An 18,128-nucleotide genomic window follows, 5' to 3' on the forward strand; every position below is an offset into this window, starting at 1 on the left:
CATTTTCGAGTTGATTGACAGGCGATGTCTGTTTCTAAAAGGTGATTGGCTCTTTTGCCGGTAAGGCGGGACTTCCCTTTTTTACAGACCTATTATGACGCGTTTCCGCCTTCTTTAACAACGTAAATGTAGCGAACTTTTTTATATTTCAATTTTAAGTACTTAAGTGTAAATTTAAAACATTGTAATTTGTATTATATTAGCCTGGAATAATTTTTTTTTTTTTTTTTTTTTAATCAGTTACCACAGCTGTGATAATGCTTCTAACAACTACTGATGGAGTGACTGTTTCTCTTTTCTTACTGCTGTTTTCAAGCGCTCTATGTTTTTATATTCTTTTGCAAAGCTGTAAAAGCGAAATTATTTATTTATTTATTTATTTATTTATTTATTTATTTATTTATTTATTTATTTATTTATTTATTTATTTATTTTGCTGATGGAGCAAACGGGTAAGCAAAAATTACATTTGCAGTGATCCCTCATTCACCGCCATTAAAGTTTACCCTGCTATGCGTCTACTTCCGCTTTCCAACCGGATGTGTGAAAAGGGTTCAGTGATAAACAGTTTTAAAATACTTCATTGGCTTGATTGTGTTTACATGCAATTTGGCCAAAGCATTAATACAGACGAGTAATGACAAGAAAATGAGAATAACAATCATTAAGCAGTGACAAATAACTATAAAAATATAATTAAAATAAGGTGCAAAGTAACGATAGTAAAAATAATAATAACAATAAAGACTTTAATATAAAATGAACATTAAATGGAACACAAGATGTAGTCAGTGCAGGAACAGTTCAGTCTTTATATGTGACATATAAATGACATTAATCACACAACACCACTGACTCTCTGCTTTAATCTGTATGTTTATCCAGAGGTTTATTATTGAATTATATTGTGACCTTGAGAAACGGCTCATGATTCGTGAATCCAGTAACTGTTTTAATGCATTAATAATGTCAGAGACACCGAGTTACTGTAGAAACAACAAGACAAAAGACACACACACACACACACACATGTTCAGTCTGATGTCACTCTGTCACGGGTGTTTCTCCGTCGTGTGTGTCTGATTCGGTTCGATCGCTTCTGATCGTGATGCATCTGTCAGATTTCATCGCCGGTTCTGTCGGAGGTAAATGATTCAGAATCATCGGTGTTTTTACCGTGTGTGTGTGTGTGTGTGTGTGATAATGTGACATCACTGATGAAGGTCAATGTGTGATCTGATGGAGCAGAAAAGAGATCATATTTCTATTATAAACCTGTTTATTCTATTGTGCTGCATCAGTGATCTCATTCAGTCTCAAACAGAAATCTGATATATGAACATATAAATAAAATTGTAGTTCTTATATTTGAGAAGAAATATATGCTACATTTGTAAATTCCACTAGTATTTGAGAAAATATGTGTCATATATTACATTAATTTTATTTAATTATTTATTTATTTATTTAATGTCTTTATATAGCTTATGTTCCAGATATGTAAAGTGACATTTTATATCAGGGAAAGCCATATATGAACATATATGTAATGTATGTGTTTTATATTGCCATATATCAGATTCACATTTAAATATTACTGATAAATGAACCATTGTTTACTATAGTAATATTGTAGTTATCATGACTACAGTAACTATATATATATATATATATATATGTGTGTGTGTGTGTGTGTGTTATTTATTTTGGATACAATTTACCATGGTTGTACTATAGTATTATATATTATAGTAACCAATATATACTGTATATATTTATATATGTATATACATATAGTGCATTCAGAAAGTATTCAGATTCCTTTATATATATATATATTCACATTTTGATATGTTGCAGCCTTATGCTAAAATGCTTTAAATTATTATATTTTCACATCAATCTACACTCCATACCCCATAATGACAAAGCAAAACTCAGATTTTTGATAACTTTGCAAATGTATTAAAAAGAATAACTGAAATATCACACTGGCATAAGTATTCAGACCCTTTGCTATGACACTTGAGATTTAGATCAGGTGCATCCTATTTCTCTGGATCATCTTTGAGATGTTTCTACACTTTGACTGGAGTCCACCTGTGGCAAATTTAATTGATTGAATTAAACATACTGCTTACTGCTAATGATGTTATTCATTATACAGGGGACATTTTAGCTTTTTTTTAAAATATAGTCCATGTATTACATCAGTAAACATGATGTATTGAACTTGCATTTATTATATTGTATATATACAGTATATTGTTACATGTTTGTTGTTTACATGCCTAATTTGTACTATTTACAAGTATTTACAAGTGCTAAAACGGTACTGTCTCTTTAAGAGTAGTGTTTGTTTGGTTGATTGAATGGTTTTCTTTACAGCATCCATGATATGTGTGATTAGAATGAAATGTTTCTTTTGTTTTTGATGAATAACAGACTGTAGAGAACAGAAAAGATATTAAAAGACACATTATTAAACATCAAATGGTTTGATTGGATCTAGTCTTTGGACTCATATCACACAGAAAGAGTCTTTTACTCTCAGCACGCAGTGAAAAGATCTCGATGCTGAACTTCTTCACCACTACACCACTCAAACACTGATGAATGAAATCTAAAAAATGAGCAGCCAGTGCATAATCACTGACATTTGCTGTAGCATATGGGACGTATTTACTAAGGGATTGTTGGGGATTGCAGATGAAAGAGCGATCTTGACATTTATAAGAATCAACATTGCGATCGTACAAATGAAGATCAAGTAGAAAATCAATATTTCTGACTGGCCTGAGATCCAAACGTGTGTTTGAAATGTGTGAAAACACGTGTCTTTGAGAGAAACCGTGAATCCTGCTGGATCAGTTTGTCTCTGACTGCACTGAAAATATCACGATATATCACGATACATGGATCTAAATATCGATACAATATCATGAGAAAAATATCACGATATATCGATATTTGATTGTATCGACACAGCTCCCAATTGTACTACAGTAATATTATAATAACCATTGTTGATTTTGTCATAGCTATGGTTTTACTACAAATACCAAAACTATAGTTGTTGTAGTAAAACCATGCTTAAAGAAACAGTTCTCCCAAAAATGAAACTTCTCTCATCATTTACTCACCCTCATGCCATTCCAGATGTGTATGACTTTCTTTCTTCTGCAGAACACAAATGAAGATTTTTAGAATATTTCAGCTCTGTAGGTCCATACAATGCAAGTGAATGGTGACCAGAACTTTGGAGCACCAAAAAGCACATAAAGGCAGCATAAAAGTAATCCGTAAGACTCCAGTGATTTAATCCATGTCTTCAGAAGTGATATGATAGGTGTGGGTGAGAAACAGATCAATATTTAAGTCATTTATTGCTATAAATCTCCACTGTCACTTTCACAAGAAAGAAAGTCATACACATCTGGGATGGCATGCGGGTGAGTAAATGATGACAGAATTTTCATTTTTGGGTGAACTGTTCCTTTAATTTCTGTAAGAGTAAAAGCATGTAATGAATGAATGTAAATATTACCGTTTGATCTTTGATCTTAATAATGTAGGAGCTTTTGGAGTGGCGGTGGGCTATCCTCTAGACACAGTGAAGGTACACATAATTATAATAATAATAACAATAATAATGATGAATATGCATGTAACAGCTGGTGAATATTGCAGGTGAGAGTTCAGACTCAGAGACAGTATTCTGGTGTTTGGGAGTGTGTGAAAACCACCTGCAGAACTGAAGGAGTGAGTGTTTCATCTCATTAATCATTAATAATCCTTCATAACTCACTGAATCAGAAATAATCCTCTGCTGTATGTGTGTTGTAGGTGGGTGGTTTCTACAGAGGCATGTCGATGCCCGTCACTACAGTGTCCTTCAGTTCTTCTCTGGTGTTTGGCACATACAGGAATGTCCTTCATTATCTGCATCAGATGCGTCACAGAAACGCAGCACATGCGCATCATAAAGCAGATATATTTCTGGCTGGATTTGCAGGTGGAGTTGCTCAGGTACACGACTCCAATTATTTCTGTTTTAATTGACATCTAAAGGTGTTGTAAGCGATTTTTTTTTTTTCATGGAAAGACATGCAAAACATTTTCCTACCCCCTGAAAGATATTACTGAAATAAGTGTCGTGAGATATCTCTGTGACAGCTCTAGACTTTGTAAACAGCAAACAAAAATGTGTCCGTAGACAATGATGCTTTCTACCTGTCAATCATTTAGCACGTTCTCATTGTATTGTAGTTGCAGGGAATTATTGAGGCTTAATGCCATTTTTATGCCATGTTGTTCATAACAGTTGTCAGCTGAGGGCGCTATTTTGTTGTTTTGACAACCGTTTCTGCTCCTGTCGGACTCAATGAAGCTCATTTGGTATCTTTGGAGGGCGGGGTTTTGGAAAGAGGGCATGGCTAATCCAACGGTTAATTTGAGGGTAATTCTAGAACGGCTAAAATGCTCACAGCACCTTTAAATGTGACACCTCACCCCCTGCGAAGATCAATGACGTGACTCATTGTTTTGTCCAGATCTATTAAAATATTCAAAAATACATAAAAAATGCAGTTCACATGATGTGATGATCTGTTCAAGTTCACTGATGAGCTGCAGTGTGTTTGATGTGCTTTCAGGTTTCAGTGATGTCACCTGCAGATATTGTGAAAGTTCGTCTTCAATGTCAAACTGAACCGCTTCACCACATCAGACCCGATTCAAGACCCAAATACCGCGGTCCAGTACACTGTGTGTTGAGTATCGCCCGTGAGGAGGGCGTGCTGGGCCTCTATAAGGGTTCTGGGGCTTTAGCTCTGCGGGACGGGCCGTCATTCGCTACATATTTTCTCACGTACAACATCATCTGTGATTTACTGTCTTCAGGGAGTCAGCCAGGTAAAATCACACACAATCATGGGTCAGTGACGTGACACTCATTTTCTGTCTGCGTCTAATAAATGATTCAAAAGTACATTACAAATGCAATTCACACAGAACAATGACCTGAATACACCTCTTCTATGATGAACATGTTTTTCATTTCTGAGTTCAAAGTCATTTGGATATTTTTTCTGGGGATTAAAGTAAAAATGTCATGTGGTGCAACCGTCCTGAGACAGTAAATCAGTCGCATTAAAATCTGAAATACTTGCGGAAAGAAATGTTGGCATGAATAGTGCAGAGTAATAATTTATTATTATTAATATTTTTGTATAAGCAGTGAAACTACTGTTTTAAAAATATGATTACCTGTAAGATATACAGTATATATATATATATTTAAACTTTTGTTCAACAAATTAAAATCAGGTGGTGTAACCAACAGACATATTTGGACTTTTTCATGAAAAGGCACGTTTGGGTCAAATGGTGTAACCCAGAGAAAAAGTCATGATATTCTCCACTCAAAAATCCATAAAATGTTTTAATAATAATAATAATAATACTTATTAAATTGTGTTTGAAAACTCTTTTGAAGTGAATGATGAAGTTGTGAACACTCTCATGTATTCAAGGTGCCAGGAAACTATTTTAACACCTTTTACTTGATGCCGACACCACATGACGTTTCTAAAGCCGTTATTTATTTAATTGTTTGTTAAAAATGCAACAAATGTTTTAAAAAAACATCTGAAACCAAACTGGACACAAAGATGACATTTCTACACACACGACACGTGTTTTAAACTATATTTTTAAAAGACTTGTCAATGACCCATATTCCAGAACATCTGAAGCAGCGTTATGATCATATCAGAGACAGAAATAACATGAGCTGCAGCTGAATTTAAAACAGCTTACACTGAGGGATAGTTCAACCTGAAACAAAAACTCTGTCATCATTTACTCACTTTCATGTTGTTCCTACTGACGTTTCTCCACACAATAAAGACATTCTGCCGAACACCTCCTTTTACGTTCCACTGAAGAAAGAAAGTCATGTGGGTTTGGAACAACATGAGGGTGAATAATTGAGAATATCTGAACAGATTTAAAACTCGTGTGCTGTTGTTTCAGAGTGGCGTGTGGTTCTGTTGGCGGGTGGCGTGTCGGGGATGTGCGGATGGGCAATCGGGACGCCGATGGACGTGATTAAATGTCGTCTGCAGGTGGACGGAGTGAGTAAACGGCGCTACAGAGGATTCCTTCACTGTATAACACACAGTGTGAAGACTGAAGGAGCCGCCGTTCTGTTTAAAGGACTCTCGGTCAACTGCATTCGAGCTTTTCCAGTCAACATGTGTGTGTTTGCAATGTATGAACTGGTCGTTCGGTTTCTGCGTTCAGCGTCATAGATCAGCGCTTCACTTTGAACAACTTATTCCATATTGGAGAACATCTGCATATTGCCAAATATTTGAAAGGATCTCCAATTTCCATTTTCTTAAATAGGAAAACTGTTCTTCAGATCAAAGCTCAGTGTTTCTTACTGGAAACATGTTTCTATTTTACATAGATTTTAACCTCGTGTGACCCCGTGTACACATGTGTGGAGTTGTGTTTTGGCTTTGCTATACACAAAACATAATTTAAATGAATTTAAACTGACTGATTACTGTTCACAACACTCTAGACTGTTATTTACATGTTAAACTTCTGCTGCACCGAGTCATGTGATGCAACAGCATGACGTCGATTTCCTTGAAGTGCTTCTACGGGCGCAGCGCCAACAAACGTGGAGCGTCTCTAGTTTCGTTTGATATGCCGCTTTAAACAACCCGTTTTTTGCTTGTTTATCAGGTGCTACTTTAAAAGGGAAACAGAAAATGCACACAGCAGTCACGCGGGGTCACAGGATGTTAAAGATGAACTGAATTCAGATGGAAACTTGAATGACTTGATTTATTATATAATGTGTTCATTTGCCGTGACTACCTCTATGAACGTCCAAGATTTTAAATTCATATCAAACATGAATTTCTTGGTTTAGAAACTCTGATTATGCACAGTTGTGTGTTCTGATAGTTTAATACTTCTTGAGTTTATATTATTATATTTAATATATCATTATATATTTGTGTTCATGTGAGTTTTTTGAGTCTCATTTGAACAGATTTGAGAGTTCTTGAACAGGTTTACTCTGCAAAGTATTTATTTGCATGAGACAAACCAAACCCTTGACTAATCCTGTGTTTTTCATTCATCCTGGTACTGTATTAATGATTATAGTGTTTGTTTAAATCATATCAGGGATTAACAGGTTAACACATTTTGTGCTGTAGATCTCATGGATTTGAACAATTCAGAAAGAACAAAATCCTTCATGACTGAATATTTTACCTGAAAAAAGCTTCTGATGGCACAGTACTGTAATTATTACATTAAACATCTCTTAAAACAGTATTTTGTTGTGTAAGATATATTATATACAGGGTTGTCTCATCAGATTTATTCAACACAAGCAGAAATGGACATGAAGAGGATATTTAATCAAGTTTTGTTGCAGTTTTCTTCATCAGCTGTGATTCTGATGCTTCTGTAATGTTCTGAACAGTTCATGTGAAGACCTCAGTGTTTAATTAGTCTCTCGTTCATTCATTTCTCTTCTAGATAAACTAGTAGTTGAAGTCTAACTTGCGTGGGCTCATGAACTGTTTGACGGTTTCGTCTGTCACTAGTTTGCGTTTCTCTTGGTGAGCGGTGATCATCGGCTGGAGGGTCTCGATTAAACATTTCTTCAGTTCACCGGTCAGAAGAGCTCCACTGCTGTAATCCTGAACGACAACATCAAACTGATTAAACACTCCATACAATACGAGATGATAAACTGCACATATCATCTCATTCTTGATGAGTATCATCATTTAAATCATTAACCCTTTAAGCTCAGATGAGCCCACAGGAAAAAGTTATTGTCAATATATTAATAACTACACTCTTGACCAACACAAAATAGATATCGTTTGAAAGATTAGAAGCTCTTCTTTCCAATGCATGTAGACATTATGACCAAAACTGAACAAGTGCTTTGAAATTTACAGACAAATCAGAAGTGCTCCATTTTGATCATTTATAAAACAAATTGCACTGTACATAATATTGCAATCAGTAAAAACATTAATCTCATCAAATAGTCATGTGTCATATGTTGTTAGAAAGCTCTCAAAGAATAGAATACAACCAGCCTATTTGTTTTACTCACAGACAAAAATATAGCGAGTAATAGCTAAGTATACGTCTTTGACAATTATGTAGGTGTTGCTTATATGCCACATTTTCACTTATAACTTCAATATCAAATATCACATAGCATTACTTAGAGGAGGTGATTATCTTTCAAACGAGTCCACACACAAGGTAATCAGATGTATAGATCATTAGATAATCCACATGAAGCACAATGTTACATATGACCACCAGGAGATGGCGCCAAATACATGACACAGACTCAATGATGACTCAAATGACACAGAATGAAACTCATTCTGTGAAATCTCATTACTAAAATCATGTGTGCATGCTATACAAACCTTTAGTCATTGTTGTGTTTGCATGTGTAATTAGTTCTTATGTACGACTATTATGTTTTATTTGTTTGGAGATGTTTTTGGACACTATGATAAATTATTTTTGTAATGTTATAACTTTTGATTGCTTTGTCGTATCAACACAATTTTTTTTCTCAGATACAGCTGGAACAAAACAAAAGCAGTTTTTCAGAGTCGCCTTATTTACACCCAGAGATATATAATGTCAAATCATAAAAATAAAAATAAATGTTTGGCTCTTTTTTTTAGTAGTTTCTTAGGCTTAGAGTCTCAGAATGTATCATAAGCTATATCTTTAAAAAATGTGAAAAGTTTTCTTCACAATGATAACAAACACTTGACCCTCCTTGTTTATTTTGTCGAGTTATGAGCCTTTAATTCTGGGTATGCCACTGAAACAAGATAAATTATCATTTGTCACTATACACACTGCAACACTAGCTCTTGTCTATTCAGCTACTGAGTATTGTGCACCAGTGTGGCTGAACAGTGTACACACTACCAAGGTAGATGTTCAGCTGAACAGCACCATGCGCTTCATTTCAGGTGTAAACAAGTCAAGTCAGTTATCTTGGCTGCCAGTACTTGCCAATATTGCTCTGCCTAAACTGAGGCGTGAAGCTGCAGCCATACGTGAATACCAGGGTTGCTGGCGATACAGGAACTCCTGTCTGTATCACGTACTTTTAGATCTTCCAGATATTAGACTCCGCTCACGGAGACCAGTCTGGATACTTGACCCAGTTCAAGGAGGAGGAGAATTCTGTATGGAAGAGAGGTGGAGAGAGCAGTGGATCTCTTCCTTGCCAGCAAATGGCCACCCTGTTGCTGACCCAGTAATGAGAGTGCCTAGCTGTGAACTGAGGTGGCGTGAGTGGGTCATGTTGAACATGTTTCGCACCACCCAAGGAATGTGTGCCTCTCTCATGTATAAGCGGAGAGCTGCAGATTCCCCAGCGTGTGATTGTGGTGCACCTTGCCAGACAACTGATCACATGGTAAATGAGTGCCCAATAAGATGCTTTATTAGTGGTCTTTGGACACTACTTGAAGCAACTCCTGAGGCAGAGCAATATCTAACTGACTTGGACTTTAAATTATGACAACTTTCCATGTAATGCTGGCTGTGTTCTTTTACAATTGTTTAATATCATACGAATATATATATATATATATATATATAAATACATTTGTCAGTATAGTAATCTGTGTGTCTAATCTCACCTGTCTGATCTTCTCCAACTGCTCATCATCTTCCAGGAAAAATGTCAGATACATGAAGGAAACGTCCACGTCTGGATTTCCTCCAAACTTCCTGTGTTCCTCTATAGTGTCTTTACCTCCAGAAAACGCATGTTTATTTACCTGCATCAACACACACAGAGCTCTTTTACGTGCGGGTCAGAACTGGATTTAAGAGTGCTAGATTGAGCAAATATACTGCAGATGTTCAGGACGTCCACTCAAAGCGAGTTACCTGAACTCTAGTTTACATTCTCCAAACAATGTCATTGGCAGATAATCATTAATAATAACAAAATGAAACCAAAACTGTTCTCTCATTTTGAGTCAATCATCAGGATGAACCTTATTCTTGATCTGTTTGGGCGTGTCTGTGAGGAATATAGAAGAGTTTGCGTCACTGGCGCTCATCTTGGTTTGAGCTCCCTGCAGCGCCGGGAAAAATGTGGAGTGCAGCAGAGCGGGTTTGGGGTAACCAATCCGTGGGGCCACATCACGAGTCATACGGAAATACGGGTCCTGAAGAAACAGCCAATCAAAAACTGTTATCACGTGACGTGAAACAAGATTTATTCAAAGATTAATGTTGTTTTGTGATTTCACATGATCAAACATGAATGTAACAATATGTGACTTTTAGTCTTTAATAGATTCAAAAACTTTGACGTAAACAGAGTTTGTTTGACGGCAGGTCACCTGATCAATGGCACATGGAATGAGACACTGAACATCTTTTCTGTCGCCGAAGATCTGTGGGAATGAGTTACTGAAAGACGGAGCCGCTTGAATCGCTGGAAAACTGATTTTACCTGCAGATGCACAAACAGATACACTGACATCAGTAAAAATTTCCGTGAATTCAGTGAGTTAAAACTAAAGCAAGAAGTTTATTTTTATACTTCCTCACCGATACAGTCACTGTCTGTGAATCCAAAGATTCCTTTTACTTGATTAAATGTGACGTGTTTCTGAATCTTCACAACGTTTCTATAAAAGGAAGGACTCGACCTGTTGAAAGAAACATTCAGATGTTCTGACTCAGAAAACATGATCATGAGTTTAAAATCATCAGAGACATTGAATGAAAAGCTCTGTGTGATTATCTTCCAGGATAATACTAAATATATAATAATCTTAAGGAAATCAACCTGTCAACCTGAGTTTTCAGAAGCTGCACTTACGATGATGAACAAAGAAATTTACTGAGAGTTTAATTTTTAAGGTTTGATTTAGCATTATAGCAACACCTGCTGGCTGCACAGAAACAACCTGAAAATGCTCTGACAAAATTTTTGGACTGTTTACCCCATATAGTCCATATCAGAGAAGATGAAGGTTTTGTTAACATCAAATCCACAAGCGATGATGTCTTTAGCGTTCTCCACCGCGTAACGATGACACTCTTCCTGTGACAGATCTTTCCACAGATATTTCTCATCATCAGTCAACTGAATGACCAGAGGAACGTCAAACACGTCCTGAAGCCACCTGTAACAATCACAATAATCACATCTGTATCCTGCAATCACAATAATCACATCTGCATCCTGCAATCACAATAATCACATCTGCATCCTGCAATAACATCTGCATCCTAAACAATCACACCTGTATCTGACACATTCACAATAACATCTGCATCCTGCAATCACAATAATCACATCTGCATCCCACACATTCACAATAATCACATCTGCATCCTGCAATCACACCTGTATCTGAATCCTAATCACAATAATAACATCTGCATCTGACACATTCACAATAATCACATCTGTATCCTGCAATCACAATCACATCTGCATCCTGCAATAACATCTGCATCCTAAACAATCACACCTGTATGACACATTCACAATAATAACATCTGCATCCTGCAATCACAATAATCACATCTGCATCCCACACATTCACAATAATCACATCTGCATCCTACAATAACACCTGTATCTGAATCTTACAATCACAATAATCACATCTGCATCCTACAGTAACACCTGTATCTGAATCCTACAATCACAATAATAACATCTGCATCCTAAACAATCACACCTGTATCTGACACATTCACAATAACATCTACATCCTGCAATCACAATAATCACATCTGCATCCCACACATTCACAATAATCACATCTGCATCCTACAATAACACCTGTATCTGAATCCTACAATCACAATAATCACATCTGCATCCTACAATAGCATCTGCATCCTAAACAATCATAATAATCACATCTGTATCCTGCAATCACACATGTATCTGACACATTCACAATAATAGCATCTGCATCCTACACAATCACAATAATCACACCTGCATCCTACACAATCACAATAATCACACCTGCATCCCACAATAACAACATTTTGTATCCCACAATCACAATCATAACATCTGTATCCCACAATCATAACATCTGCATCCTACAATCACAATAATCACATCAGATATGATGAAATAAATCATAACACTGATATTCTCCAGTGTTCTTGTGTTGTGACTGATGAAGACTCACTTGGTGAAGATGAAGGGGATCAGGTGACCCACATGCATGGCCTCTGAGGAGGGTCCTCTGCCCGTGTACAGATAGAAAGACTTCTGTTTCTCATACGCGTCCAGGATCTGATGCATATCCCTGCAGGTCAAATGAAAACATGTTATTACATTCATGTGCAGTTTGTAAATGTGATTTCTCTCTTTAATAAATCTCTGTCATCACAGACCTATGTGAGAAGAAGATTCCTCTGCGCAGAAAATGATGTGGCGTTTTTCCAGTGACACGAGCGATTCTGTCCACCAGCTCCTGATCGATCTTACTGCTGCCAAACCGCACTGACAACAACAATAATATTCTTAATACATCATTAATAATGTTTCATACTTTAATATGCATGATCAAACAGTTTCGAACTAAAATCAGAAAAAATAACAAGATATACCATTAATCTGAGCACAGAGACGCTAAGATAATTAAGATAAAGTGCATCATCATAACCAACCGATAAGTTTATCATAGTCCACTCCTTTAGCATTGCTGGTGGACACAGTCCACGGATCGACCTGATCGTCTCCCTCCTCCACAGCTGATCCGTTATCAATCGAGACCACACCAACCACCGGCGGACATCCGGCCTTATAGTCCTGACCGGTGACTTGTTTATAATCAACCTTCATCTTCAATAATAACTGAACAGCAGCATCAATATCAACCTGCAGGAGTCAACATCCAGAAATCACATTTAATGATTTAATGAAACACACACACAGTTGAAGTCAGAAGTTTACATACACTTAGGTTGAAGCCATTGAAACTCATTTTTTAACCACTCCACAGATTTAATATTAGCAAACTATAGTTTTAGCAAGTCGTTTAGGACATCTACTTGAGTAATTTTTCCAACAATTGTTTACAGACTGATTGTTTCACTTTTAATTGACTATATCACAATTCCAGTGGGTCAGAAGTTTACATACACTAAGTTAACTGTGCCTTTAAGCAGTTTGGAAAATTCCAGAAAATGATGTCAAGCCTTTATACAATTAGCCAATTAGCTTCTGATAGGAGGTGTACTGAATTGGAGGTGTATCTGTGGATGTATTTTAAGGCCTACCTTCAAACTCAGAGCCTCTTTGCTTGACATCATGGGAAAATCAAAAGAAATCAGCCAAGACCTCAGAAACTAAACTGTGGACCTCCACAAGTCTGGTTCATCATTGGGAGCAATTTCCAAACGTCTGAAGGTACCACGTTCATCTGTACAAACAATAGTACGCAAGTATAAACACCATGAGACCACACAGCCATCATACCGCTCAGGAAGGAGACGCATTCTGTCTCCTAGAGATGAACATAGTTTGGCGCAAAAAGTGCAAATCAAACCCAGAACAACAGCAAAGGACCTTGTGAAGATGCTGGAGGAAACAGGTAGACAAGTATCTATATCCACAGTAAAACGAGTCCTATATCGACATAACCTGAAAGGCTGCTCAGCAAGGAAGAAGCTACTGCTCCAAAACCTCCATAAAAAAGCCAGACTACAGTTTGCAAGTGCACATGGGGACAAAGATCTTACTTTTTGGAGAAATGTCCTCTGGTCTGATGAAACAAAAATGAACTGTTTGACCATAATGACCATCGTTATGTTTGGAGGAAAAAGGGTGAGGCTTGCAAGCCAAAGAACACCATCCCAACCGTGAAGCATGGGGGTGGCAGCATCATGTTGTGGGGGTGCTTTGCTGCAGGAGGGACTCGTGCACTTCACAAAATAGATGGCATCATGAGGAAGGAAAATCATGTGGATATATTGAAGCAACATCTCAAGACATCAGACAGGAAGTTAAAGCTCGGTCACAAATGGGTCTTCCAAATGGACAATGACCCCAAGCATACCTCCAAAGTTGTGGCAAAATGGTTTAAGGACAACAAAGTCAAGGTACTGGAGTGGCCATCACAAAGCCCTGACCTCAATCTGATAGAAAATTTGTGTGCAGAACTGAAAAAGCGTGTGCGAGTAAGGAGGCCTACAAACCTGACTCAGTAACACCAGTTCTGTCTGGAGGAATGGGACAAAATTCCAGCAACTTGTGAGAAGCTTGTGGAAGGATACCCAAAACATCTGACCCAAGTTAAACAATTTAAAGGCAATGCTACCAAATACTAACAGTGTATGTAAACTTCTGACCACTGGGAATGTGATGAAAGAAATAAAAGCTGAAATAAATCATTCTCTCTACTATTATTCTGACATTTCACATTCTTAAAATAAAGTAGTGATCCTAACTGACCTAAGACAGGGAATGTTTTCTACCATTAAATGTCAGGAATTGTGAAAAACTGAGTTTAAATGTATTTGGCTAAGGTGTATGTAAACTTCTGACTTCAACTGTATATATATATATATATATATATATATATATATATATATATATATATATATATATTCTGACAGATACATATCTGATCATCTTTGAATAGAGTGAGACTCACTTTAGGAGCTTTGTTTGTTTTGAGGTTTCTGACTGTTTCTCCTTGTGCTGTCAGATGATTATAAAGATCCATCACGCTCATATCTGCTGCTGTTTCACTCACTGACATCATCACCTATAACAGAGAATGAGTTTAATATTACTGTAACATTCATTGAGATCATATATGAGAATAACAGCTGTGACATGCACCATATGCTCAACTGAAGCATGACAACCTGTGAATATTGATCTGTAATCGATCTATAACACGAGTCATATTCACGTGTTAATCTCAGTATGAAATAATAACATTAATCATGAAATAAACTCACCGTGTTTAAATTTGAAGATGTGATTTGTTCATTCATCTTGCATCAGATTCGCTGCGTCAGTGTCACACCGGTGACTGTCCGTCAGGAAACACTAAACACACAACCGTTCCCATCACAACTTACTATCACAACATTACATCGTTCCCGTGAATGAAAACTATTTAAAAAACTTTTTAGTCGCAATTTGTATTTCTAAGATCAATGTAATAGATGCGAGATACTTAATCTAGAATGAATATTATAAGTAGTAATAATTAAAAATGAGACTCTTATTTTGAAGTTTATAGTATTTCAACTCAAATTCATCTGCACACACGAATATTCTCATTTAACAGATTATTAACGGGTTATATATGGATGCAAACGCGATTATGTTGATACAAATGATAATAAAGTGACATAAAGGCTCATGTTATGATATGGATTTGGTGGATCAAGGTTTATTTGTAATTGTGACAATATAGATAATGTAAATATCAGTCATCCGACGTTAAAAGTGAGTTTTGTGGTCTTAATCTAATGTAGTTTCTTCTGATGCTTTTTATTTTAAATCTTTTTCAGTGTTAAAATACTTTCTCCTGTCCCTGTTTAACATGCTGAGACAACTATAAGTAAGCCAATCATAGGTTAATTTTCTCGAAAACACTAAACACTGTGTCTCTGTGGCGCTATAAAAAAATCCTACGTTCCCACTTAGACCCGCCCTAACAACATCACTCAGCCAATGGTGTGAGCTGGGGGCGGGACTATCTCTTTGTTTGACCAATGGAAGACGTGCGTCTTCAGCGTGTTCAGAAAGCTTTTTTGAAAACAACGTTTATTTTTGCATTCAGTTTGGTGGTGCAGAAATGACATACATTGGTTTAATTAGACTGTAGTATGTCATGATCTTAGTGGAATAGTAGATCATGATCTCTCACAACTTTAAATTGTGACACATCAGCAGATGTCCAGCAGGTGGCAAAGTTCTCACTGAAACAAGATGTGATCTTTATAAACATCAGTCATTCTGTTTAAACTGTATTAAGTGTCAAATGGTGTCTAGTGGATTATGAGGATTCTGACAGTGATGAAGTTCTGTCTGCGGCTCCTCGGCAGGGCCGTACCTAGTGGGGTGAAAGGTGGTAATGTTTTAGGGGCCCACAGGTCCAGGGGGGCCCCCACAACAAATTCTAAACCGTATTTTTGTATTATAAATGGGCCCTGTAGAGAGAGCAGGTCAATCAAGAGCAGAGAGCCAATCAGAACAGTGGGCGTGTACTGTCAACTCTTAAAGGAGAAGCAGCACCAAAACAGAGTGTTTCTGACTGACGGAAAATGATAATGTTTTACAAACAAATGACTAATATAAATGACTAATATCGTAAGTCAGCCTCAAGGAACATATTAAAATAATAAAAATAGGCATGTCATGACCCCTTTAATACAAATTCTCAAGATTGAGAATTTATTACCTCTTTTACCTTAAAATGAAATCAACATCAACTCATATTTTATGTTATTTATATATATATATATATATATAAAACATAAAATATAATTAAAAGTTATATATACACTTCCTGGCCAAAAAAAAAAAGTCGCATACTCTAATATTTCATTGGACTGCCTTTAGCTTTGATTACGGTGCACATTCGTTGTGGCATTGTTTCGACAACCATATGCAACGTCACAACATTTATTTCCATCCAGAGTTGCATTAAATTTTGGCCGAGATCTTGTATTGATGACGGGAGACTCGAACCACTCCGTAAAGTCTTCTCCAGCACATCCCAAAGACTTTCAATGGGGTTAAGGTCAAGACTCTGTGTGAAAATGATTCCTCATGCTCACTGAACCACTCTTTCACAATTTGAGCCCGATGAATCTTGGCATTGTCGTCCTGGAATATGCCCGTGCCGTCAGGGAAGAAAAAATCCATTGATGGGATAACCTGGTCATTCAGTACATTCAGGTAGTCAGCTGACTTCACTTTATTGCCGCATAACGTTGCTGAGCCTCGACCTGACCAACTGTAGCAACCCCAGATCACAACACTGCCACCAGAGGCTTGTACAGTGGGCACTATGCATGATGGGTGCATCATGTGCTTCCCTTCTTACCCTAACGTGCCCATTGCTTTGGAATAGGGTAAATCTGACTCATCAGACCACATTACCTTTTTCCATCGCTCCACAGTCACTAGCAAATTGAAGTCGATTTTTCTGATTAGCCTCACTAACACAAGTATCTTTCTTGTGGCCACACAGCTGTTTAGTCCCAATCCTGTAAATTCTCCTTGCATTGTGCATGTGGAAACAGTAGGCAGTGTATATAAAACTTAAACTATATTAGAATACTGAAAAATAAATAAATGAAAAAATTATTTGAAGAAGCATGTTTTCATGTTCATGTTTTTTATTTTGGCGGCATTTTTGTCAATTTCTGACTCTTGTCTGTAATCTAAAGGAGACCAAAGGCCCACAGTCATGAAATACCTGAAAATATCTGGGAATGAAATGGTGTATTGAGCAAAAACTGTGATTTCCAGGTCTGGAAAAGTCATGAAAATGAATAAAATCTTTAAAAAAGCATTGAAAACTCACCATGACATTTAAAGACCTGGAAATCACAATTTGTGCAGTGTAGCTGATGTAATGCTGAAGCACAGCAAATGAGACATACACAAAATCATTCAATGAACAGTTGTTTTACACATTATTATTTATTAAACAAGTGAAAACAAATAGTTTATTATCCATTGAAAAGGCTGTCTGTAGATTTTGGAGCTGTCACAAGGTGGCGCTAACAGTTCTCTAATGGGTCACACAGGTGCTGATAATATTATTTTTGATACTGATAATCTTACAATGATCTAAAACCAGCCGATTAATCGTTCTAAACTATATCTGTCACTAATGTAAACTCTGTTCAGAATAAATCCACAGTTTACATTGTTTAAAAGAGAGGAGACAGATTCTTTACAAACACTGAAAGAAATGAACAGAAATCAATAAACTTTGAAAAGTCTCATGGCCTACATTGAGTAATTGATTATTGTCACATGAATGAGAATTAATGAGTAATGAACTGAA

General features: G+C 36.7%; 2 protein-coding genes across 5 annotated transcripts; one reads left to right on the forward strand and one right to left on the reverse strand.

Annotated features, from left to right (window-relative positions):
* Positions 1–260: 260 nt before the first annotated feature.
* On the forward strand, positions 261–7,181 carry slc25a47b (solute carrier family 25 member 47b). 3 transcript variants are annotated; one of them, XM_051722961.1, is made up of 6 exons: positions 261–452; positions 3,576–3,619; positions 3,691–3,762; positions 3,847–4,029; positions 4,656–4,914; positions 6,037–7,181. In XM_051722961.1, the coding sequence occupies exons 1-6, from the start codon at positions 440–442 to the stop codon at positions 6,312–6,314; spliced, it is 849 nt and encodes a 282-aa protein (XP_051578921.1). In that variant the 5' UTR covers positions 261–439; the 3' UTR covers positions 6,315–7,181. The 3 variants fall into 3 exon arrangements, with proteins under 3 accessions (XP_051578921.1, XP_051578920.1, XP_051578919.1); XM_051722960.1 differs by having other exon boundaries at positions 407–1,145; XM_051722959.1 differs by lacking the exon at positions 261–452 and having other exon boundaries at positions 1,938–3,619.
* A 246-nt stretch (positions 7,182–7,427) lies between these two features.
* On the reverse strand, positions 7,428–15,131 carry LOC127455190 (tryptophan--tRNA ligase, cytoplasmic-like). Of its 2 annotated transcripts, none has more exons than XM_051722869.1 (11): positions 15,055–15,131; positions 14,742–14,855; positions 12,754–12,964; positions 12,478–12,586; positions 12,270–12,389; positions 11,055–11,237; positions 10,657–10,757; positions 10,446–10,558; positions 10,095–10,268; positions 9,732–9,872; positions 7,428–7,733 (listed from the first exon to the last, which is right to left on the reverse strand). In XM_051722869.1, the coding sequence occupies exons 1-11, from the start codon at positions 15,088–15,090 to the stop codon at positions 7,575–7,577; spliced, it is 1,461 nt and encodes a 486-aa protein (XP_051578829.1). In that variant the 5' UTR covers positions 15,091–15,131; the 3' UTR covers positions 7,428–7,574. The 2 variants fall into 2 exon arrangements, with proteins under 2 accessions (XP_051578829.1, XP_051578830.1); XM_051722870.1 differs by lacking the exon at positions 15,055–15,131 and adding an exon at positions 13,366–13,508.
* Positions 15,132–18,128: the final 2,997 nt, after the last annotated feature.

The sequence above is a fragment of the Myxocyprinus asiaticus genome, chromosome 17 (assembly GCF_019703515.2).
Source record: "Myxocyprinus asiaticus isolate MX2 ecotype Aquarium Trade chromosome 17, UBuf_Myxa_2, whole genome shotgun sequence".
NCBI lineage: Eukaryota > Metazoa > Chordata > Actinopteri > Cypriniformes > Catostomidae > Myxocyprinus > Myxocyprinus asiaticus.

Bases quoted from the DNA above. Each gene is read 5' to 3' on its own strand.
- slc25a47b (XM_051722959.1), top strand. From the start codon at position 3,527: ATGAATGAATGTAAATATTACCGTTTGATCTTTGATCTTAATAATGTA. The intron at 4,030-4,655 runs GTACACGACTCC...ATGTGCTTTCAG, and splicing joins TTGCAGGTGGAGTTGCTCAG to GTTTCAGTGATGTCACCTGC. The intron at 4,915-6,036 runs GTAAAATCACAC...CTGTTGTTTCAG, and splicing joins GTCTTCAGGGAGTCAGCCAG to AGTGGCGTGTGGTTCTGTTG.
- LOC127455190 (XM_051722869.1), bottom strand. From the start codon at position 15,090: ATGAATGAACAAATCACATCTTCAAATTTAAACACG. The intron at 10,758-11,054 runs GTAAACAGTCCA...TTCTTTCAACAG, and splicing joins TCTGATATGGACTATATGGG to GTCGAGTCCTTCCTTTTATA. The intron at 10,269-10,445 runs GTGACCTGCCGT...CTGTTTCTTCAG, and splicing joins TTCCATGTGCCATTGATCAG to GACCCGTATTTCCGTATGAC.